Source organism: Pteropus vampyrus, unplaced genomic scaffold, assembly GCF_000151845.1.
Source record: "Pteropus vampyrus isolate Shadow unplaced genomic scaffold, Pvam_2.0 Scaffold10, whole genome shotgun sequence".
In the NCBI taxonomy this organism is placed as follows: domain Eukaryota; kingdom Metazoa; phylum Chordata; class Mammalia; order Chiroptera; family Pteropodidae; genus Pteropus; species Pteropus vampyrus.
The window spans coordinates 721,611-746,742 of record NW_011888791.1 but is presented as its reverse complement, the minus strand read 5'-3'; the positions used below and the strand labels follow the sequence as shown (position 1 = coordinate 746,742).

Here is a 25,132-nt window from a genome sequence, read left to right as displayed (position 1 = left end):
AAAGGAGGAACCTGTAGATTAAAAGAAATATAAGAAACAAATTAATACCGGTGACTGCCTCTTTTTCACCTAATTCAAGTAAATCATTTTTTAAAACATAGGTCATTCAGTAAAATGTGAATACTTATTGGGTAATTGATGATATTAAGAAATTATTATAAATACCAACCTGATGCTGGTATCATGGTTTTGTTTAGAAATAGGAGTTCTTGTAGAGGTAGTTAATTATTTGTATATGAAATAATGTAATACCTGGGATTTGCTTTTAAAATAGTCTGGGGAGGAGTGTAAGATGACTTGGGGTATAGATCAAACAGTATTGGCCATGAATTGATAATTGTTGAAGCTATACAACAGGTATATAATGTATGAGTTATTATCCTTTCTATAAAATAAAAAAAGTTTTTTAAAAGACTATAGAGTTTTGAGTCAGACTATCTAGGTTCAAAATCTAAATTTGTCAGTGACTAAGCTATGTGACCCTATGGGCTACTTAGCCTTTTTGTGTATAAGTGTCCTTGTCTGTAAAATGGAAATAATATGATGATATTTAAATAATAGGGTTTTGTGGGAGCTAAATGATAATAAATGGAAACCATTCGTGAATGTTAAGCTATTATCATATATCAAAGATATAAACTATTTTTGCTATAAACTAAAGATATAAAAATCAAAATCATAGTTGGTCAGAGATCTTAAGTACTTAGAAACAGTCAAATTGAGTTTCTCATTTAATATAGGAGCAAACTGAAACCCATGGATTTGAAACCTGTGGTCAGCAAAACATTTGATTGTAGAACTAGAACTCAACTATAGGTCTCTTGACTTCAGTCATTACAATATCTTTATAATAAATCATTATTGAATAGTATATGAATAAACTTAAATAATCTGACCTTAAATAGGACCACTCAGGATTGCAAATACGTTCATTTTTCCTGCACCAAAAATTTATTGCATTTCAAATGAAAACTCTAGTTTGCTCTTGTTTGTGTTTTCTTTGAGAAAGAACAGAGAAACTTAACCAAAGGTAAGTCTAAATTCATTTGGGAAAAAACCTTCAACAACTTAATGAACATCTAGGAAAATTTTGAGGAAATGAATAAAAGGAGAGTACTTGTTCTGCCAGATATTTAAAGATGTTATATAGTTGCAATCAGTAAGTTTGTGGTTCTGGTCTGAATAAAATGAATAAAAGGAGAGTACTTGTTCTGCCAGATATTTAAAGATGTTATATAGTTGCAATCAGTAAGTTTGTGGTTCTGGTCTGGGACTAAATCAGTGAAGCCACTTAGTACACAGAAATAAACCCTCCAAAAGTATATAGGATTTTAATATTAAAACTATTTCAAACCCAATAAGATCTTTGGAGGCTACTGGGAGTTCCCTTTTAGAAAAATATAAAGCCAGATACTTAGCGAAGTTTGGATTATTTCATAGACATACTAGAAGAAAGTATAAGTGAATATTTTTATAGTAGCAGAACAGGGAAAATCTTTGGAGTTTAGAATAATAAAATACAGATGCCAAAAAGGAAAAGAGTAATAAATTTTACCACATACAAATTTAAAACTTGAAAAGACAAAAGAAAAAACTGAGAAGAAATATTGGCAGCATGTATGAGAAAGGATTAATATCTTACTGTATTAGTCAGGGTCCAGTTAGGAGCTATAAATTGCACCAGGAATTTGAACAAGGAAAATTTAATATAACGAATTATTTACTATAAAAGGTGTTTTAACTACTAAAAAGGATAAAATAAGACTCTAAAGAATACAGAAATAGTAAATATAAGGATCAACTACTACTATAGAGCTGAGGGAGAGAATCCAAAAAGGAACAAACTTGAAAGAGGGTGCTCATAACCCAGGTTGCAATTCAGACCTTGGAGAGATTAGAGTTGCTGCCAAAAGACACAGCCATGGGCCAAGCTGGTCCACAGGAGATTGCCTGCTGGGTGCCACAGGCCTGAGCTAGTGTGTGGAAAGCCACCTGCTGGGGTGCCTTTGGCCTGACTGATGATGAGCAGGAAGTTGCCCAGTGGGGTGCCACAAGTCAAGAGCTGGTATGCTAGATGCTGTTCAGTGACATGCTATGGGTCAGAGCTGGTGCAGAGAAAGCCACCAGCTGAAGTAAACTGGAGAAACTTACTAGAAACAAACTTGCAGAAGGGTGATCACCAATGGGTCTCCCACATACCTTCTAGCTGCCACATCATAGGGGCAAGAAGAAAACACCCCAACCTGAAAGATAAGCACTGTCCTCTGCCGTGCATTACAGTGTCCCTCCAGCACCCTCTACTAACAAAGTCTAATGTTGCACCAGCTGGCAAAGGTCTGTATCCATTACAAAGAAGATTGGATTTGGAGCTGAAAAGCCATAAATTGATAACTGGCATTACGTGAAAAGCTCTTACATACAGATGAGAAAATTATAAGTACTCTAATTGTAAAAATGGTAGAATATGTGTATAGCTAAGAATAAATACAAATGGCTAATCAGTGTTTGAAAGGGTAGTCAAAGTCACTATTAATAGATATCCCTGGTTTCATCTAGTTGTACAGACTGATGTTTTCTTGATCTTCCACTATGAGTGTATCTCGATTCTTAAGATCAGACATTCTTTCCCTCCTTGGCTCCCACTGCTTACCTGGGGTTCTACCTGCTCTCTATATTCTTATTCTCCATTTACCCACATTATAAAGCTCTCTGGACTTTTTCTGAGGACCTGTCCCACTCTAGCTAGCACACTAGGCAAGAAAATGAAAAAAGAGGAAAACAGATTGAAAAGGAAGAAATAAAATGCTTCTATTTACAGACTACTGTAAATATATGTTGTATATATGTAGATAATCCCCAAATTGTCTCTAGAAAGTTACTAGAACTAATGAGTTTAGCATGACTACAGGATAAAAGATCAATATGCATAAATCACTTTCACCTCTACACAATAGCAGTGATCAATTGGAAACTAAAAAAAATGTAAAGTACCTAACAGCAGCATCAAAAAAATTGAAATAGATAGGCATACACCTAACAAAGTATGATTAAGATTTGTATATTGAAATCTGTAAAACATTGATGAGAGAAACCAAAGATCTAAGTAAATGGAGAGAATGTTTATGAAAAGGAAGACTCAATACTGTTAAGATGTCAATTTGTCGCAAATTTACAATCCCATTCAAAATTTCAGCAGATTGAGCACTTTTTTTTTTTGCTCAACTGTAAAAACAAAACAAACTTTCTATTTTTGTCATCACTGTTGTTTTTAAATAGAAACTAGCCAACGGTGGAGCTTGATGCTTTGTGATGTAGGGAGTTCATTGTCTTTTGAAACTTCTAAGCAGGGATCAGCAACACCCCCAAGGTGTCAAGGGTGTTGTATTGGAAATTACAGTATTAGGTGGGAAGTTGGACTAGATCTACTTTTACCCTTCTAGTTCAAAATCTTAATCTATTATTCATAAGTCAGTGATTTACAACTTTGGGCAAGGCCAAAGAGAATTACTGGAATATTCAGGCTCTTTCAGATACACTTAACTTTTCCTCTAAGATCCCATCACTCTTCCTCCCACCCTTAAAAACCATTTCACGTAATGAGGGATATTACTAATGGGAGTATGTTGTGTGTGTGAACTATCTTAAGTCCTGTAATTGTCATATTTGTATTACTTTTTTGGGGGTTACTCATCAAGTTGACTGAAAAGGAAGATAATGTCAGTGTTCTCAACTCTTTTTGAGTTTTAATTTTGGCTGTTCCAAATGGTATAAATCTTAGGGAAGTAGTCTTTTATTCATCTTTAAACAGCTTAGAACATTTGTTTTATCAATTTCTTCAATGTAGTCAATAAATCTTTTTCAGCTAGGAAACTGAGAAATTATAATTATTCTTTTTAGTTATACTAGGACATCAGTTTTTAAATATATTGTGTTCTTAACATATTTTAAATATATATTTGTTACATGCTTTTGTAAAAATACATGAAAGCCTCAAATAAAAAGTAAAAATTTCTGTGAATTCTGTGATTTAAAAATTGCTTGAAATATGATAGCTACCTATTTTTATTTTTATTAATATCTTAATTTTCTTTCTATCTTAAAGCCCATCCTGAATTTCTGAAGCAGCCTACTAGTATATATGCTCATGAATCTATGGATATTGTATTTGAATGTGAAGTGACTGGGAAACCAACTCCAACTGTGAAGTGGGTCAAGAATGGGGATATGGTTATCCCAAGTGATTACTTTAAGATTGTAGTAAGTATTGTTTAAAGGACATTTATCTCTGAAACCTTTAAATGTAATCAACCAGGAGATCTGTTATATACACCAGTTTATGTACTGCAAGCAAAGATAGAAAAATTCCCATAGAATGTAATCTTTTCATTGACTGATGAGAAATATTTTTGTAGTTTATATGAGATCACATAGCAAATCAGTGATCGAACTAAGTCTAAAGTTCAAATTTCCTAACCTAGTGTTAGGACTGAGTCTAGGAATCCCACTTAAACATATTAGCACTCTTAAACACAGCTGCCACCATATTCTGGGTAATGATTATCGTGTGTGTGTGTACACACAAATGCACCAGTTGTCTTCTTAGCTCTTTATTCAAGGAGCAGACATCTCTCCTTCATATATTGATGTCAGGCCCTTCAAAATAAATATGACCCAGTGTTGAACAATTATTGTGACAATAGATATGAAGATTCTTTTAAAAAGTAAATGTAAATAGTGTTAAACTATATTTAAGAATATTTAGCTATTATTGCTTTTTACTTTATATATAGTAAATGCTTAATATTTAGCGTTAAACTATATTTAAGAATATTTAGCTATTATTGCTTTTTACTTTATATATAGTAAATGCTTAATAAATACTATCTACGATTATTATCATTATCTAACATCCTAGTAATAGAATTATCTAGGTTTTAATAACAAGAATTAATGACATACCTTAAGATACATGACATTCATAGAACTAACCAGAAGTAACTATAGTTGTTAAAGACTTATTGTCTCAATTCAAATTTCTCATAAATAATTCATTCTTAGTAGGAATATACTTTCTATTTTTGAAATGCATGATCTCATAAGTTACAAAAAATAATTCACAGGTATTTAATCTTAAAAAACGTGTTATGGTTAAATTAGCATTTTTAGTCTTTTATTTTTAGTCTTTTTTATACTGTTTTTAAAAATCTTAAAACCATATTATACTATATCAATAACAATAGCTGAATTTCACATAGTACTCTATAGTTTAAGGAAAGCTCATATATGTGCTACTAATATTTAACTTATTGTAGTCTAATCTGTTAGAACTGTTGATACCAGAGGTAATCATAAGAAAAAGTCATAAATTCAGACTTTCACTATGGTAACATGGTATTGCATGCCAGATAGTTTTCCAAGCAAAGGTGTAAGTTTGCAAATACTGTGGGTATGACTTTGCATGAGTATTAAGTTCATTGCTAATGATGGTGTTTTCTGTACTAGTCAGGTAAGTCAGTACCTTGTCAATAAAATTGAGTTAACAGGTATATAGGTTGATAATTTTCAGTAAATGAATCAAACAATTTATCTTGAGTTTCCTCCCCAAAAAGAGTATATCCTTTAGATTTTGAAATAATGTTCATTTAGTTGAATCATAACATTTAATTATGTTTTTATTCCTCAGAAGGAGCATAATCTTCAAGTTTTGGGTCTGGTGAAATCAGATGAAGGGTTCTATCAGTGCATTGCTGAGAATGATGTTGGAAATGCACAAGCTGGAGCACAACTGATAATCCTTGAACATGGTAAGAGGAGCCGAAATAGTAAGATGAAAGAGGCTGACTGAGTATATGAGAAGCTAGTATTTATCTCAGTACCTGTCACCCCAGCATACACCTTGATTACTAATCTGTTTGTAAGGGGCACTATATAGCATAACTAAGAGAAAATGATAGCAGTCTAAATCATTTCTATTGTTTAAAATGATCTAGAAACACAATTTTGGATAACATTAGAAACTGGTATTAAGAAAAAAACTGAACAATTATAGTCTTACATAAATGAATGTTCTTCACATTTCATTCATTTTAATCACAAATATATTTCTGTTAAAATAGAAAAAAGTTATTTAAAATGTTTATTTTGCATTGGCTTTTTCTTCAGTTTTTCCAAAATAAAATTAACTTACCTTTTTTGATTATCACACACACACACAAAAACATGCTTATTATAGATTAAGACAATATCAGTAAGTAAAAAGAGGGGAAAATACCCCACCCTGTATCAGTCAGGGTCAGTTCTGGGGAAACTACACAGTAATTTCAGCAAAACCTAAAGAATTAAATATGCTTTAATGTAAAAAATTATTAACTCTTACAGGGGATTGGAGTAACAAGGGGTTGGCTAGCAAGAAGTAAAGGGAGCTCTAACAGATATAAGAATGGCAGATAGAAGGAGCAGCCACAACTCCTAGGTCTGAGAAAGTTCTGGAAGAGGAACCTTTAAGGCTGAGATGCAGACTGTGTTGGAGACAGCCATGGTTTACTGGATGTCAGGGAAGTTGCTGTGCTGTTGAAACTTGCTGAAACTCTGCTGTCTACTGTGCTTGAACAGGAAAAGCTGTTCACAAAGAAATGTCTCACTAAAGGCATACTGCTATAAAACCACCTAAGGGTTAAAGTGTTGGGGAAAGCTGCTCCCCAGCACCCTGTACTGATAAAGTTTAACACATGAGGCAGAGGAAAAATATATAAAGGGTCTGGTTTCATTTTTGCAAAGCAGGCAATAAAGTATAAATTTGGAGCTGAAAGGCAATAAACTGATAACTGGCACATGCTCCATATCTTGCCACTTAGAAGTACTACAGATGAGCAGTCACAGATGTGTATGTGGTTTTATTACCTATTTTCTTGCAACAACATGCTGTAGACATATTCCTATGTCAATAAATATATATCTGCATCAACATATTTCATTGCTGAATAGTATATATGCAGTTTGTTTTATATACGTGATTCCTTATTGGTTAACATTGAAATTATTTCCTACTTTTTACTATTATGAACCGTGCTATGCTGAACTTCTTTATATGATTTTCTCATTTAAACTACTACAAGTTGAATTGTTGGATAGCAGTTGTGTTAAATTGATAAAGATACCTATTAGGTGTATAATTTAGCAATGAAAACATTATTTTCATTTTATGCATTTAAAAAAAAATGCATGAAAAAGATGCCGCTTTAGACATCTGATCTGGTGTTTGAATCAAATAAGTTCAGGTTCCAGTGTGATCCCAGTCACGTAGCCTGGCCAAGGAAGCAAATTGGCAAAGAGGGCACCTACTCTGCCTTTTCACTATAGGATTTTTATATGCTATTTCTTAAAAATGTATTTGAAAGTACTCTTATAAAAAGGCATAACATATTAGAACTGCTTTTATTCTTCCTGTTTGTCTGTGATTATACCTTTTCCTATTCATCGGAAATGATTTAGTAGAAGCTTTTCACTTTCTCATCTTGGCAAAATGCCTGAATATGATTACCAAATGAGGCACGAACAGAATTAGTGAGGTAGACTGGCTTTTTTCTTTTTATTAGTGGCAGTGATTTTCCTTAGTAAACTTCGTGGCTCTCTTGGGGTTATTTACATGGAGGTAAATAAAGAGATTTCAGTATATTTGTGTTTGGGATTACCATTGTAGATTTAACTCTAACTGGTATAAGTGGTTGGCTATGCTAGGAGGTCTCTAAATTAATTCTGTTGTATCCTCTGAAAATGCTTGGATGGCATAATAACTATAGTTGTAGCATGGGTGTTTTTCCCTTCTTGAGACAGTGTTTCAAAAGCAGACAGTGTTCTGTGGGCTGGCAAAATTTTTAGTGACCTCGTCAGGGGTGCGTTAAGGATGCATGGATTATAGGAAGGAAACTAAGCATCATGTTATTAATTTTGATCTTTTAATTTGCAAGATAAATATGTGGGAAAGCTAAAAGAAAACATAGCAATTTATAAGTTCTGATCTCTGCCTTTTTGGAATTTACAATATTGTAAAGGATGTAAGAGATGTGTATGCTACCAATCCATAAAATGTTATTCTTATAGTACAATAAAGCAGCGTACAGTTCAGAAGAGAGGAATTCTGTGTGATCAGGGAGTGGTTTTGTTTTTTTTTTTTTTAATTGAAAATGTCTTCTTTGTAATAGACCTCAAGTGATAGGTTTCCAGATGTTAAAAGTAAGACCTGGGTCAGATGGAAATAGCGTACCTGTTCTTCTGGGAACGTGGCCTATAAAAGCAGAATAGGATCACATTGATCATGGCCTTGATTATAAACAGTCAAAGCAATGCTGTAGTAAGGCAGCCAGATGATAAAGTCAGGTTTAATTAGAAGAAGGCAGAGTGTAAGAGGCTGATTGAAGGAGTATTGTTATAAGAGACCATTGTGAGATAAGCATTTATACTGGAGAAATAGAAAGATCCTAATAAAGAGATGTTAGTGACTTATCTAATCCAGAATTTATCAACTGATTAGATATTGAACATTGTTATAGAGAAGTCGGAGATACTTCCAAGATTTTATCTGGCTGACTGTAAGAATGGTGATGCCTTTACAAAAATAGAAAAAGGAGGCGAATCGAAGTGGAAGAGGACTTCTACTCAGGATGTAAAGGGTGTGCACAGAACCTCTCACCGTTACATACAATAAGAAGGTGGATGATTACAAAATCAAAATTTCTCTGACTCCATCAGAGACTTGAGTATGCAAAGAGCAACCAAGTAACCTAAATTCCAAAGACTCAGGCAACCCCACTCCCCCAAAGAATGGGCCATGAATTGACAGCACAAAAGAGAAAGAGATGGCTGCTATAAAAGAGGATGAGAAGAAATCAGCTAAAATTTTTACTGATTGTTATTAAAGACTAAGTATGGACTAGTTTAGAATATCTGGGGGCTCAACGCTTGCTTGCAAAACATTTCCCTGGCACTCCATTGAATATTCATTATTCAAATTGGAGCAAGGCAGAGACTCAAGAAAAGTCATCTCAGTTGCATAGGGGTGAAGGAGGTGATCTTGGCTGCTGGGAGATAGGTGAAAAGCCTCTCCCATTTACTCAGAATCCTTTATGCCTCAAACCAATGGGGGATGGGCATAAAACCTTATTTCATACATTTCTCGAAGGAGATTAAAAACAAAACCTCCGCTTCTGGGGGAGAAACCGTCTGGTCCCCAGGACACAGGCAAAGATCCATTGCTGCTGGGTAGAAGTAAAGGGGTGCAGAAAACTGTTTTGGGCCCCAGAGTCCTACACCAATACCTAGAGAGAGATCTTTTACAACTGGAGGAAGAGTTGAAAAGTATCACTCAAGACCAATACCAATACAAAGCAGATTTTGACTACCATAGGAAGGAGAGCCACAGGGCTTACGTAATACTGATGCTGGACCAGGACAACTGAAAATCCCAACTGCCTCAGCCGTGAGCTACCACTACGTGACAGACAAAAGCTTTCTACTGCTGGGGGAAGGTCAGGAACATGGAAAGTGATCCCTCTGTGGAAGAGATATGCAGGACTGGTTGAAAACTGAAAGGAAAACAATTCAGAAAAAATCTCTAGCTCCTCATCTCTCACTTTAAGCACAAGACAGTGGTAGTCTACCAGTAGAAGAATTTGAAACCTGTGGTGTGCTGTAGGTAACTGTAACAATAAAATTGATACCGAGTTCAATTCATGTCTAAATTGACTAAATTGCATGTACTTGACAGAAGAATAGATATGCCAGTTTCCATGTGTGAATAATAAATATCTCAGACTCTGCTGTTCTGTACACTGTTCTGCTTAGCATTCAGTCAAAAACTATTGCACATAAACTGAAAAAGCAAAGGAAAACCACCCCGTTGTTGAGAAATAAAGTAATTAATAGAACCACTCCAGAAGACACAGATATCGGAACTATCACATGGAGACTTTAACTCTTATTAGTACTATGTTAAAGGATTTAGTGGAAAGGGTAGATAACTTGAACAGATAAATGAGAAATCTCATCAGAAAGATTGAAAATACTTGCATTTGTCCAGAAGATGAAAGGGTTCCACAACCAGAGGAAGGAAAATAAAAAATAAAAATCATAATATCACAGATGAAGCATTTTTTCAGGCTGATCAGTATACTGAACAGAGCTGAGGAAACAGTCAATCAACTTGAAGATAGTTCAATATAAATTATTTAAACTGAAAGAGATGAGGATGAACCAGAGCATCTAAGATGGGACCATATCAGACGATGTAATTAAATTGGAGTTTCACAAGGAAAAGAAAACAAGAATGGAATAAAACAAGTATTTGAATGGAGAATAGCCAAAAATTTTCAATAAATGAATGAGATTATACCACACATGCAAGAAACAGCTCAGATAGCCCTAAGTAGGCTAAAAACAACAATAGTAGTAGTGGTGGTGGTGGTAATAGTAGTAGTAAAAAACACCTATACATATCATGGTTAAACTACTGAAAACCAAAAATAATGAGAAAATCTTGAAGACATCCAGGAATTTTTAAAAAGATACTTACAGAGGAATAAAGGTAAAAAAATTATAGCAGACTTTTTGCCAAACATAGTACAAGCCAGAAGGCAATGGAGCAATACCTTTAAAGTCCTAAAAGGAAGAAAAAAGTCAACCCAAAAATATCTTTCAAAAATGAAAGTGAATTAAAGACCTTTCAGAACAAAAGCTGAGAAAATTCGTTGTCAGCAGACCTTTGTTACAAGAAATGTTAAAGGAAGTTCTTCAGGCAGAAGTAGTGTGATACTTGGTGGATCATAAAGAAACAAAGCAGGTCAAAGTGGTTTAAAAACAAAAAAGTAAATATAAAATTATTTTTTTCTTATTTTAATCGTTTTAAGAGATAAATTGACTTCTGAACAGGGTCCCATAAGCTTTCTGTAAAGGGCTAGACTAACTATTTTGGGCTTTGTGGGCCTGATAGTCTCTGTCACAAGTACTCAGTTCTGTCCTTGTATGTATCATCAAATTAGCCATATAAGTCAAACAACCTTGGCTGTTTCAGTGAAACTTTATTTACAAAAACAGATGGCAAGTACTAGTTCACTGACCTCTAGTCTAAAGGAAAAATCGTTTATAATATGGAACATTAAAATGTATGATAAAAACAGCAAACTTCAATAGAATTGAAAATAAACTTGTAAGATTCTTATATTGCATATCAAGTCATATAATATTATTTAAAGTAGACCATAATATATTAAAGATGCATATTATAAACCTTAGGGGAACCACTAAAAAGTAGAAAAAGATATAACTAATATCATAAGATATGACTAATGGAAATACCATTAAAAAACTACTCCATCTGAAGGAAGGAGGAGAAAAAAGGAACAAAGAATGAATGGAACAAATAAAAATCAACTAGCAAGATGGCAGATATAAATCTATCCACATCAATAATTACGTTAAATGTAAATGATTCAAGACTGTAGAACAAGTCAATACATTTAAAAGGATTTAAAATCCAAAATATATTCTTTGACATTAATGGCATTAAATTAGAAATCAATAATAGATACATGGAAAGTCCTCAAATATTTGGGAATTAAACACCCTTCTAAATGGTCCATGTGTCAAAGAAAAGTCACACAAGAAATTAGAAATTATTTTGAACTGAATGAAAATACAACTCATCAAAATTTGTAGAGTACAGATAGTGTTTTGAAGGAAGCTTTACAAAACTAGATTAAAAGGAGAAAATTAAATCTGAATCATTCAGAAGGAAATGATAAAGCGCAGAAATAAATGAAATGAAAAACAAATGAATGCAAGAGCTGGTTATTAGATCGATTAAATTGAGATACATTTAATCAGACACAGAGAAAAACACAAATTACCAATATCAAGAATGAAAAGGAGGACATCATTACAAATCTTATATGCTTTAAGTGGATATAAGGGAACATTAGAACAACTTTATGCCAATAAATTTGAAAAGGAAGATAATAGAGTTGGTTTGTTTAGGGAGATAAAGCATCAGCCTAAGACATGTTGAGTTTGGGTTATAATAGGAAACCAGATAAAAAAATTTTAGAATCAGAGGGCATTTTATATAAGAAGGCCAGGAAAGAGGTTGAGGAAGAAAATAAATTTTAGTTTTGTTAGATTTCAAAATTTTTTAACCAGCTCTAATCTTGCTATAAATTAAGTCAGCTAAGTATTGTTTTATTTTCTTGTGCACAGGGAATATTATGTCATCAGTGTCATGTGGTAGTCTTTTACATTACTGAAAACTAAAACTCTGTAACCTCTTTAGTAAATGGAGTTATAAGGGATCATATATAATCTAGTCTTATATTTTGGCCTTCAGAGGAATGTCTTAATTCATTTAAAGGTGATCCCTGAATAACCTCCTGAGGATCTCCATAGATATCACTGTAATCATTTGATAAATTTTTTGTCATGTGTTTTTTCCTTAGTGGTCAAAAAATTCTTTCTTGTTTCTGCCTTAAACCACCACTATTTTCTGTGGACTTATACTTCATGCCTTATTTTATCTACTTAAAGATAGCCTTTATTCCCTTACTGTTTTTTTCTTATCAATTCTAGTTATTTAAATTATTTCTAATAGGACATATTCTATCCTGCTGATTTTTTAAAATCATCTTTTTAAATCTCAGTTCTGTGCACATTTAAAAAATACGATGGCCTAAAAGAAGCTGGGGGAAAAAAGCTTATATAGCAAAAATAGCACTTCACAGTTTTTGAATGTGTTAAAAAGTGAAATCAGAAATCATTGTGAATTGAAAGTATCATACATTACATGGTACATAAACAGTTGGTGATTTAGAAAGCATTCAGCTATGTACTTACATCAAAATAAAATACAGAGTTAAAATTTTAACTTTATTCATAAAAAGGTTGAAAGATGATAGCAGAGTGTTGCCATTTGCTTTTTCACATAAAAGAAAACATGAAAATTTTGGTATTGTAGGGTATACAAATTTAAATCTTCTGTATATAAAGTATGAGAAATAAAGAAAAGACAAGCTAGGGAAGAATATCTCAAGAATTACGGAAACAATATTCTGAATGTAAAAGAATGTACACCAATGAATATGATAAAATAAGTACCATAAACATACATTCACAATAGAGGAATGATAGAGTATTTCTAAACATGGCAAATGTTCTGTCTCACAATGATATAAAATCAAATCAGTGACATCATTTTTGCCTGATAATAAAGAATTTATATCTTTTAATGAGTATTACTTTACAATGGCTGGTTAGAGTGTGATTAGGTTTGTGTCTTTCACTCTTAGTGAAAATGTGAATTGTTAGATCATTTACTAAACTCATTCTGACAGTTATATCTTAAAAATCACTGACTCAACCCATTCTTCTTTTAGAATTTTTTCCTAAGGAAGGAATCAGATTTGGACAAAGACTATTAATATCAGCATTAGTAATTAAAAAACAAAAAGGGATAAAGAGAAAAAGAATAGGAAATGACTTACATGTCCCAAAATAGAGGAAGTAGTTAAAATAATTATAGTACAATCTTACGATGAAAAAGTTATTTGGCCATTAAAAACCATGTTTTTGAACACTTTACTGTTATCAGGAAAATCTCAGGATATAATGTCAAGTTTAAAAGTAAACTACAAAACTGTATATACCAAATACTCTGAATTTAGTTTTAAAAATTGTACATATGTACTACAGAGAATCTGCTAGCGCATCTTTATGACTGACATCTGAGAGACCTTTAAGCTTTAGAAACACCATGGAGTACATTACTGAAAGTGGAAAGATCTGTTGTGATGGTGCTTTGTTCATGTACCTTGTTTAAAAATAATGTCGAAAGTATTCAAGCATCTTTAACGCAAGTCTCATTTTTGTAGAGAATTTTCTGATTCCTACCACAAGTCTGTGGCTATATAAACTAGCCATCAGCCTGCTGGCTAGTGCTTGGCTGCAAGAAGATACTTTGAAGCACACACAATGGGCCTATGATATAATTGAACATCATGATTTTAAGCTAATTATCACCTTTGAACATTAAATGAAATTTTATAATTACAGTTAAAATATATAAAACATTTGTGCAATGCTAGAAAACAGCATTTCTAATCCAATTGGGAAGTAGAATTTGAGAATGAGTATGTTTGAAACATCATTTTTTCCCCCAGCTTTATTGAGATGTAATTGATATTTAATGTTGTGTAAGTTGAAGGTAACAATGTGATGATTCGATACACATATATATACTGGGAAATGTTTACCACAGTAAGGTTAGTTAACACATCTTTTACACATAATTACCATTTCATTGTTGTGGTGAAACCGTTAAAGTTCTATAGAACTCTTACAACAACTTTCAATTATACAGTACAGAACCGTTAACTGTAGTCACCATGCTGTGTATTAGATCCCCAGGAGGAACTTATTCCTTTTATAACTAGAAGTTTGTGCCCTTTGACCAACATCTGCCCTTTCCCCAACTCTTCAGTCCCTGACAACCACCATCTACTCTGTTTCTCTTCCATGTCAAACATACTTTATAAAAAATTTAAAAAAAAATTTTTATTTTTCCCCCTCTTTAATTCTCTTCCCCCCCTTCCACCCCGACCTACAGATAGATATTGCCATCTCCCTTTTTTTTAAGAACTGGATCTCTGAAGGCAGGGCATCTACTCCCACACACTCACGGCATGCACCTGGGGCCTGCCCCCCACCCCTGGGCTTGGCACCCCTGGTGTATGGTCCATGCCTCCACCAGGATCTTCTGCGTGTAAAACAGACGTGCTAACTACTACACTATGGAGCCACCCCCTCAAACATACTTTCTTAATAAAAACATTTAGAATGCAAATGTTAATATTACCTGTCATTTTATGCTAAAATACTTTCTATGTCTTATTATTGTCTATTGAATGATTTTTTAAAAAGTATTGGCATATTATTGTAGACATGTTAAGAATATTAAGAATTAAGGTAAAATGTATTTTTGTTCATTCACTTTTTATTAGCCTATTTTGAATTTAAAAATAGATTCTAAAATTATCATGTAAGACTGAAATGTAAAAACAGAAATATGATTTTTCTCTGTACATTATTCATATCAAGTCTGATAATTGGCACTTTTTTAGTTCTAGTAAGGGAAGATGGGTTGGTGAAAAGAGTTATATGAACTTGTTTTCAGTAAAGGAAATTCATACCTACCAACTCATTAAATGACTTCTAGGATATTATGGCTGTGGTAGATAAGGATACATATTGAGCTTCACTTTTTTTTTTTTTTTGACAAACATTAGTAAAAAAATTCCATGTAGTATCTGAAGTAAATATTGAATAATAGAAGTTCTGGAATAAGTGACTAATGGCCTGGCATGATTAAAAGTTGGCTAGAAAGCAGGAAATTATTAGTCATTAGTGGAATATTTTAAATCTGAAATTGGGATGTATGATAGTTGGTGTTCATTTTAATCAAAGGGTAAATTCTCGTAATTTATTTTGCTTTGTTTTGTAGCAGTAATTATAACTTTAAGAATTAAAATTTTAACTCAAAACAACTGTGATGAAATTTGAGTCCTTAATCATGAATTCCATGTCTAGGAATTTTCTGATATTGAAAGTACTAATGTCAATGCCTGGGTTCTAGTTTTTGACTGCCATTAACTTGCTGAGTGACTGGATCAAGTAACAAAATGCTGTGATTTTTGTTTTCTATAAAGTGAAGAAATTAAATGATCTCTTAGGTCCCTTATTCAGATACTCTATTAAATGCAGTTATTTTAGAAATGTATGCATTAAATATTAGATATATTTCAGAACTTTTCTAAGTATTGAAATAAATAAATGTATTATTTGCTGATTGAGACATTGCCAGTTAGTTATTTTATGTTTCTTGCTACAATGTATATAATGAAATAAACCCTGTGTTAAAAATCTGAAGTATTATGTTTTACCCCCACTATAGATGAGGTAGTTAAGCTCTCTGAGCATCCGTTTCCTTATCTGTGATAAGTATAAACAATAATCTCTGCACAACACACCTCTGAGGGGCAAATAGGATATATATGTTAAGCCTTTTTTAAATTGTAAGTATTCTGTAACTTTAAGGAAATAGTAATTTGAACAAATATACAAAGGCAAAGCTACTGAATGGCAGTTCAGTAGTCAGCATTAAACTAAATTAAAATGAAAATAAAAGGTTAATGAAGCAAGGTTTGAGGATTTTTTAAGCAGACAACAAAAATTCATTTAAATTTGTTAGATCATTTAAATTTGCAAAGCAAGAAAAAATCTTACATGACCAGATTGCAAGACATCTGAAATGGTCCAGTTAAAACTAAACTCGCACTAAAATGGTCTTAAATAAACGTAGCACATACTCATTGTTAGAAATAAGAATGCGTAATTGACAAATAAATGTAAATGTACCTTGTAACCCTTCCCTTAATCTCACTTCCTAGGGATAGCCTTTGTTAACAAACATTGCTTCTGTGTTTATTCATTCAGTAAATATTTGAGCAAAATTCTATATGCTATATAAAATTCTATATTCATTGTACTAAGTGTTGGGATGAAATAGCTAATAAACAGACATGATTTTCTGCCCTCATAGTGCTTATGTGCTATTAGCAGAAACAGACATTAAGCAAGTAAATAAAATAATTATAGTTCTTAGGTCTGCTTAAAGGAAATAAAAAGAATGCCTTGATAAAGAATCATTGAGTATATTGGGAGTTACTTTAAGTAGGATGGACAGAGAGGGCCTTTCTGATGAAATGTGTAAGTTGAGACCAGAGGATTAGATAAGCCTCTGTGCTTTATGCTCATACATACATATACACATTTATATATACACATTTTATTCATAGAAATGAAATCATATTTTTCTGTGACTTTACTAAACAGTATTTTATGAACATGTCTATACTTACTGGGTTTCTTCTTTTTTTTTTTTAATTGCCCTATTCTCATCAGACTAGAGTATGTGTGTTTGTGTTCTTGATGACAGTGTAAATTTTTTTAAATGCAATTTAATAAATTAGAAATCATACATCCCCTTATTAAATAACCTTATTTATAATAATTTATCTTGCAGGTATAGTTACAAATATTTACAGATATTTATGTTAGACTAACATGAATCTGGTAACAGTGCAGTCAATACAACCACTAAGGGGCTGATTAAATACATGAATACAATGGAAAACTAGTTAGCTGTTAAAAAAAATAAGATAGGTTTATGGAAGGTGAATCAGGTAGATATGGAAGAATATCCAAGTTATTAATAAAGCAAGTTGCAGAAAATATGTGTAGTCTGATTTCATTTATGGAAGAGGTGAGAAGGATATAGATGTCTATATGCTTATATGTGTAAGAAAGCTTTATAAACCTATACAACATTCTTTTAATTGTGTTTATGTCTGAGGAGTGGGATTGAAAAACATGAAGATTGGAAGAGGACAAACATACAAATTTTTGAAAGGATAAATAAAAACTCAGTTAGAAGTTCAACTTGAAATATTGCAATCAGGTCTATACATAGTGATTTTATCTTTGTTCAGTGTAGTTTAATACTTTTTGAGTTTTTATTTGAAACAAAATGCTATGGGAGAAAAAAATTGGTTATTACGAGTATTTGGTAACTATCTCCAAATGTCAGCTATTTAAGCATTTTTTTCCTGGAAGGCAAATCATGTCATATAAATGAAGGCGGTTAGGTATGATTTATTAAAATACTAAAAGCGGCTTTGTTTTCTTAAACCAACAATTATCTTATTGAGTATACATAGTTTGTAAATAGAGATTCATGGTTACCTGATAGAGACCTTACTGTGTAGGCTATCAAGAGAGAGAATGTAAAATCAGAGAGTCCAGTTAGAATGGACCTTAGAGATCTGACCATCTAGTATAGCTGAGCTGGAGACTCAGTTAAGCACCTTATATTACTAGCTAGTTAGCAACAGAGTCATGACTGGTACCTAGATTTTCAGTTTCAGAACTCACTGTACTACAGCAAGTTTAATGTTTCATGACAGAGGTAATTTACATTCTCTTAATTTCAAGTTCGGTCTTTTAAGTCTGCTGTGGCTACACTTAGTTACAAGGTTGGTCAAGTGTATCATTTAGTAAGGATGATCCTGCATCTAGTATGCTGAGACAGTCCTGATTTATAAGTCTGTTGTCCCAGCATAATTACGAAAAGTACTCTCTTGTACTCTCAAAGGTACCTGAGTATGGACAGTATATTCCACGGTGACCCCAAGTGTTACTAAGTTATTGAATCCAAAAAGTTCTAAACAGTGCTGGGTTAGAGGTTTTGAATTATGAATCTAAAGAATTAACCATGCAAGCTGTGCTAAATGATAGAGTCCTACTTTAATTCCGAATGGGAAGAAATGATTTCTGCTAAGTTTGACAGAGAAGGAAGATGTCTCGAATGTGGCATTTTAGCTGAGCCTAGAAGGAGGAGCGAGTTTATAGATTGATTAGGTTACACAAAGATGAAATATGGTGACATTTCAGCTGTATCAGAAAGAAGGCTCAAAGTGCACTTGGAGAATAGTGAGCAGCTCAATTTACCAGTGTTCAGAAAAGTGAGAATACAAGAATATACATCCTGGAAAGTGTGTATAGACCAGATTATATAATACCTATTCAAAAGGTTAGGATTTGTTGAGTAGCTGGAAGACCCTAGGAATTTTCAGGTACATGAAGAAACAAGTTGCACATTAAGAGGATTAGTGTATTAGAGGTGTGTTGAGTGGATTGAGAGGACAATATGGAATCTGTGATACCGATTAAGAATTTTGTACCAAATAACCGTCAACTAGGTGATGACAGTAGAAAGAGAAACTTTTATCCTTCAATGTCTCATACATGGTAAATATTTATTAAATGTCAGATAGATGTTCCTACAAAGGACAGTAGAACAAGATTTGTGATTTTTTTTTTTTGGATATTTAAGATAAGGGAGAGGAAAAGATTGAAGTTTTATACTAAACATAAGTAGAGAGATTGTATAAATCTAAGGTTATGGTCTGAGTCTACTTAGATTAAGAAAGTTTAGTCCCTATTATTGTTGAGTTGGGCTATAATGACCATTCTGATTTTAAATATCTTTGGAGAGGTAGAAATATAATGAAAATACAATTATTTGTTTAATGTTTAACATTTCATCTTTGCCAAAAGTCATGAATCTTAACACATTAATTTTTGAGATCCAGGTAATAACTTAATGCCTCAATTATAATTTTTGAAGTTTAACAGTTAAATAAAAGTTCTGCACATGACATTTCAGGACACAAAACGGAGAGCAAGCTTGAATTTGAATTTGATGCCTTTATTTTGTTATAGAGAAAGAATCTGTTATACAGTGCTAAAACACCAGAAGGAAGATATAGTATGTCCTAATCTTTTAATTGGTAGCTATATTTAAAAGATGCTAAATTATACAATAATGTCATAGTTGGCACAATTTCACTTGGGTCTGAAAGACATCTCTGACAATCTGGCTGCTTATAGACTTGATTTCATATCATTTCAATGCTGGATCAGTGTGTTTTTCATTTTAGGTTATAGTGTTTTTGACACTGAAAATATAGCACTAGTGATGTATGCTTAAGCAAGCATCAGAAATAAAAAATATAGTATAGTTTCAATTATACTAAGTGCATTTTGAGAGATATTTTTCTACAGTATTAGCATTTTAAGTGCTACTACTGCTTTATAACTATATATTCTAATATTTTAGCTATATGTATATTGTTAACAATAACCTTTGTTTACTATCAGAATTACTCTCTGAGTTTCTTCTTAAACAGTGTCTACCTGAGCACTGTAGGCAAATGATAAAAAAAATGTGAGAGACTTTGTAGCTGGATTCCAGTTTGGTGATTTTCTCGTAAGTTTTAAAGATCCTCTTCAGTTTACACTCCTTTACAAATAGTTGCGGTTTCTCGTAAAATAATTTTGTTAAAGATCTGAATTAGGTATTATTTGAACTCTTACTTTTTACACAATCTAAGGAAATAAAAACTGCTAGAATTTGGACTTCTGAATCTGAATCTTAAAAAATGCTAATGCATAGTGAAGGGTTAAAGAAGTACAAATTAGTAGTTGATAGATGGTCACAGGGATGGGGAGCATGGCATAGGGAATGCAGTTAGCCAGAGGAAAGGTAGTCTGGGGGATCGTTTCATAAACTATATACATGTCTAACCAATGTGCTGTATACTTGAAACTAATAATAAAAGAAATTTTAAAAACTACAGGCTTTAAAAAACAATAAAAATAAAAAAGATAGTTTCTCGAAAAAATGCTAATGCAGTTTTTCTTATGACTATGTTTTGGAAAATTGGTTATGATTAGAGTTAATGTAAGTCATTAAGCACATTGGAACAAAGTCAGTTTTCCTTTTTTATTGGTCTAAATGGATAACGAGCAGAAATACCTGTACACATTTTGTCTTTCCTCCCCTCTGGGTGGTTGGAATCTTATTGAGGAGACATCATTTTGATTTAGGATGAAAAGAGAGAAAACTGTCTTTTTTTTGGGCACACTGCTGTGGTAGGTACGTCATTAACATCTGGCACACCTTTTTTAATGAGTACTTTTGATGTCAGGAAAATGTCAGATGACTTCCTTAAAAGTGAAACATCTCTCCTGCACACAAGAATGGGAGGAATATTTTGTGTTCATTTTATTTTATAACTTCCTTCAATTGTTTATGTAAGTCATTTGTGTTTAAACCACCAGTTCACTGCAAGGGCTGCTTATCAGAACACACACCTACTAAAACTCCAATAGAATGCATTCCTCTGTTATCAGATTAGTTCTTCTCTACTTTTGGGACTGAGACTTTAGGGGAGCTCTAAAGTCTGTGGGATCACTCACATGCAGCTCTTATCCCCTTGCTTTGAAATTGTTTGAATACTCAGAATGTGTAGCCTTGGCAAACTACTTTTGTGAGTTTATGTTCACATCGCATTGTGTCCCTAAACCAGTCACCTAGCTGTTCAGCAAATGTGTAGGTGGACATTCCAGGTATTTGGATAGCTTCGAATTACTTCATTTTGGAGTATGTTATTCTCTCACAACCAGGAAGACCCATACTAAATTCATGAGCACCTTCTTTAATTGGGTCTCGGACTGCTAAGAAATCCTATTAGGTTTTTCTAGTCTATTCCTTTTCCCTTCCTTGTATAGCAGTTATTTTACACCTTTATACTCTTCAAACCTATATTCTCTTCCTGTCAGCAGATGACCACATTTCTCAATTCTTTGAGATGTAAGATTCTTTTTGCAATATAATTTATGGTCAGTTTTTGGTGACAGCTCTATAGGTATTATGTTTGCTGGATATTACTGTTTGTAAATATCTATTAGATCAGATTTGTTGACTTTGTTCATAAAATCCTTTAGAGCCTTATCTAATTTTTGTCTACTTAATCTGCCAATTTCTAAGTAAACATTTCTAAGAAAGATATGAGTGTAGATTTGTTCAATTCTTATGTTTCTCTTACTGCTTTATATATTCAGAAACTGTGTTTTCAGTGCATTAGGAATCACGACTGACTTTCCTGGTGGATTACTGTGTTTCATCGAATCTAAGATACCTTGGATTATAAGGTACATCTGATTTCACAGACGTTAAAATATGAACAAGTACATCTTAGAATTAAGAAAACATGGTATTTATTTTATAAGCAGGATGCATTTGTTTTGCCCTCATTCTTGTTGCCTTCAATTATGTTTTGTCTGATACTGACATTACTATACCTGCTTTCTGCTTTCTTTTTTAATAGCATTACCTGATACATATTTTCTGTTGTTTTATTTTCAAACTTTCAATGCCCTTTTTTAGAGGATTACTGATTATGGACAACTTTATGCTTATTGTTTTATGTCTTTGAGTCCTGCCAGTCCATCTTAATTTGTTTCTATCAAGAGGTTACCCTTAAAAATATGACATATATAGTTTAGAATTTTTCTTTTTAAGATTTAGAGGTCATATAATTTGGTGCATTGTCACAACTTGACTGGTTCTTCTTTCCTCACTGAGTTCACATCAAGCCATGGGGCCGATTCTATTTTCAGTAATGTTTGACAGCTTTTTACTTAATAACAGTCTCAGCACTTTTATTAAGGATGCAAGACTAACAAAATTTTGGCAGTGCATAAGTGTAACACAGTAACGAGAGAGATTTCATAGTGAAATCTTCTAATATTGCCTTCACAGTGTGAAAATTGTGCTATATCCACTAAAAGAGGGCCCCATCTAACTCAAATATTTTAGTATTTCACCCCAGAAACAAACTCCTTTGCATTTGGATTCCGGTTGCTCTTAACAACACGATCTTCTAGAGGAGAGCCATCACTGATAACAAGGTCATTGAATTGGTCTTGGATTTGGTCCATAGTTTGTGGGAGATCTCAAGCTGGAAAAAGTGTTGTTCTTCCTCTTCCAGCATTTCTTGTAAACAGCATTCAATAAATTCTTCTTCCCATAACTCCTCTGTTTATTTATTTCCTCTTCATTTTCCATCCACACATACTCTACAAATGGATTGTCATCTTCATGAAAATGACCGTTAAAAATCTCATCTTCATTGATTGTGCTTGGGCTAGTACTGCTGTAACTTGGATCTTTCATGGTTGATGTTAGTTGTCTTTTTTAACCCAGTGCATGACAGTCGACCTCCACGGTTCTCCACAGGCAGCACTGCTCCCCTGCCTGCCGCCTCCCTTCTTCAGTCCACTAGCCATGCCCTGTGCCTCGCCCCCACTCCAGCAGCACTTAAGGTTAATCATGATCTCTTTCCCCTCACCAAATAATTTTAAAACTTCGTTATGTTTTTATTGCCTTCTTGCTCATATACTGTGCCTTCCCCTCAGGTATATTCATTGGACTACAATTTCTATTTTCTTTGACTTTTTCTTGTTTTTAATTTATTTTGCTAGATTATACCTTATAATAAATTTCTCAGATTGTGTGAGAAGTAAATTTTCAAGACTGCATATCTGAGAATATATTATTTGCTGTCCTATTAAGTTTAATTTTCTTTGAGCATACTGTTAGGAATCTTTTTCTTGTTCGTTTTTAGATATTAGTTGCCTCTTATTCTCTGTAAGCCTTTGGAATTTTTATCTTTGAATTCTGCTATTTCATGATATGGATTTCTTTCTTCCTCCACCCCTAATTCATATTGTCCAGCGTGGAGTGATCCCTTTAAAAACAGACACTTAAATTTGTTCAAATCCAGAGAATTTTTATGTTATGTATTTGACTACTTGTAGTTTTTGCTCCTTATTCTGTTATTTCCTCTTGGACTTTTTCTTTACGTGCTGTTTCTTATCCTTTAATGTTTTGTTCTGGAAAAATCGCTAGACTTACTTTCCACTCCACTGATTTTATTTGAGTCCAGATTGCTTTTCTGCCTATACTTTCAGTAACCTTTTTATTTTAGAATAGTTTTAGATTTATAAAAAAGTTATGAAGATAGTACAGAGTTTCCATATATCCCATACTGTTTCCTCTGTTGTTAATGGCTTACAGTAGTATGATATATATGTCACAATTAAATGCTGATAAATTTTTTTATTAACTAAAGTCTATACTTTATTCAGATTTCCTTGGTTTTTAATTTAATGTCCTTTTTCTGTTCCAGGATCCTATCCAGAATATCACATCACATTTAGTCATTGTAGCTCATTAGGTTCCTCTTGGCTGGGACAATTTCTCAGACTTTTTTTTTTGTTTTTGATGGCCTTGATAGTTATGAGGAGCTCTGATAAGTTTTTTTTTGGATTGAGGTTTTTTTTACCTTTAGGTTTTTTTTTTTTTTTTCTTGTTGTTCTTGGGATTTTGGTTTTTTTTAGAGGAGGACCAAAGAGGTAAATTTCTATTCTCATCACATCATATTGAGGATATATACTTATCAACATTACTGATCACCATGGATATTGACCCTGATCACCTGGCTGAGGTAGTGTTTGTCACGTGTCTCCACTGTGAAGTGACTCCTTTTTTCCTTTTCCTTCTATACACTTTGGAAGGAAGTAACTGTATACACTTAAGCTGTAGATTTAGGCTCCACCTCATTGTGGGCAGAGTATCTACATAAATTATTTGAAATTCTTCTGCACAGGAGATTTGTCTGTTCTTTTTCATTTATTTATTCATCATTTGCTAATATTTTCTTAAGAATCTTTACATCTTTGTTCATGAGCTATGTTGGTATAATTTTCTGGTAATGTCTATCTAGTTTAGATAATAGGATAATGTTTTCTCTATAAAATGACTTAGGAAGTATTCTCTACATTTCTGTTTTCTTAAAGATTGTGGAGAATTAGAATTATTTATCAATTATTTGGTAGAATTCACCAGTGAAACCGTCTGGGCCTGGTGCTTTCTTTATAGAAGGTTTTTAATTATTGACTCTTCTTTAATAGATATAGGGCTATTAAGGTTATCTAGTTCTCCATGTGTGCATTTCCATAGTTTATGTTTTTCAAAGGATTAGTCTATTTCATCTAAGTTATTAAATATGTGGGCACAGAGTTGTTTGTACTATTTCCTTATTGTCTAATAGATCAGTAGTAATGGGCCCTCTTTCATATCTGATATCAGTAATTTGTGGCTTTTTTTTTTTCTTGGAACCTTTATCAATTTATTGATATTTTCAAATAACCAGCTTTAAGTCTTATTTTATTTTCTATGTTATCCTGTTTTCATTTTCATTGGTTGTTGCACTTATTTTTATTATTTCCTTCTGCTTATTTGAGGCTTAATTTGTTCTTCTTTCTCTAGTTCCTTAGGTAGAATCTTAGGTTATTGATTTTTTAATTTTTCTTCTTTATAATATATGCATATATGCTATAAATTTTTCTCAACATTTCTTCTCTTGCAGCCCACACATTTTGATTAGTTGTGTTTTTACTTTCATTTAGTTCAGAATATTTTATAGTTTTCTGTGTGACTTGCTCTTTGACCCATGGATTATTTAGATTTTTATTTATTTCCAAATATTTGGGGATTTTCTATCTATATTTCTGTCACTTCTTGTTTAACTCCATTGTGATCAGAGAACATACTTTATATGATTTTTGT

The 25,132-nt window shown here is 32.8% G+C and overlaps 1 protein-coding gene and 1 pseudogene across 1 annotated transcript in view; one reads left to right on the top strand and one right to left on the bottom strand.

The window, feature by feature from the left end:
* NEO1 (neogenin 1) overlaps positions 1-25,132 on the top strand; it is a 160,938-nt gene that overhangs the window by 43,386 nt on the left and 92,420 nt on the right. Inside the window, exons 6-7 of the mRNA XM_011376899.2 lie at positions 4,103-4,257; positions 5,684-5,804. Coding sequence (XP_011375201.1) covers positions 4,103-4,257; positions 5,684-5,804 — 276 coding nt within the window. The remainder of the gene's footprint in view (positions 1-4,102; positions 4,258-5,683; positions 5,805-25,132) is intronic.
* On the bottom strand, positions 22,134-22,709 carry LOC105302458 (annotated as a pseudogene).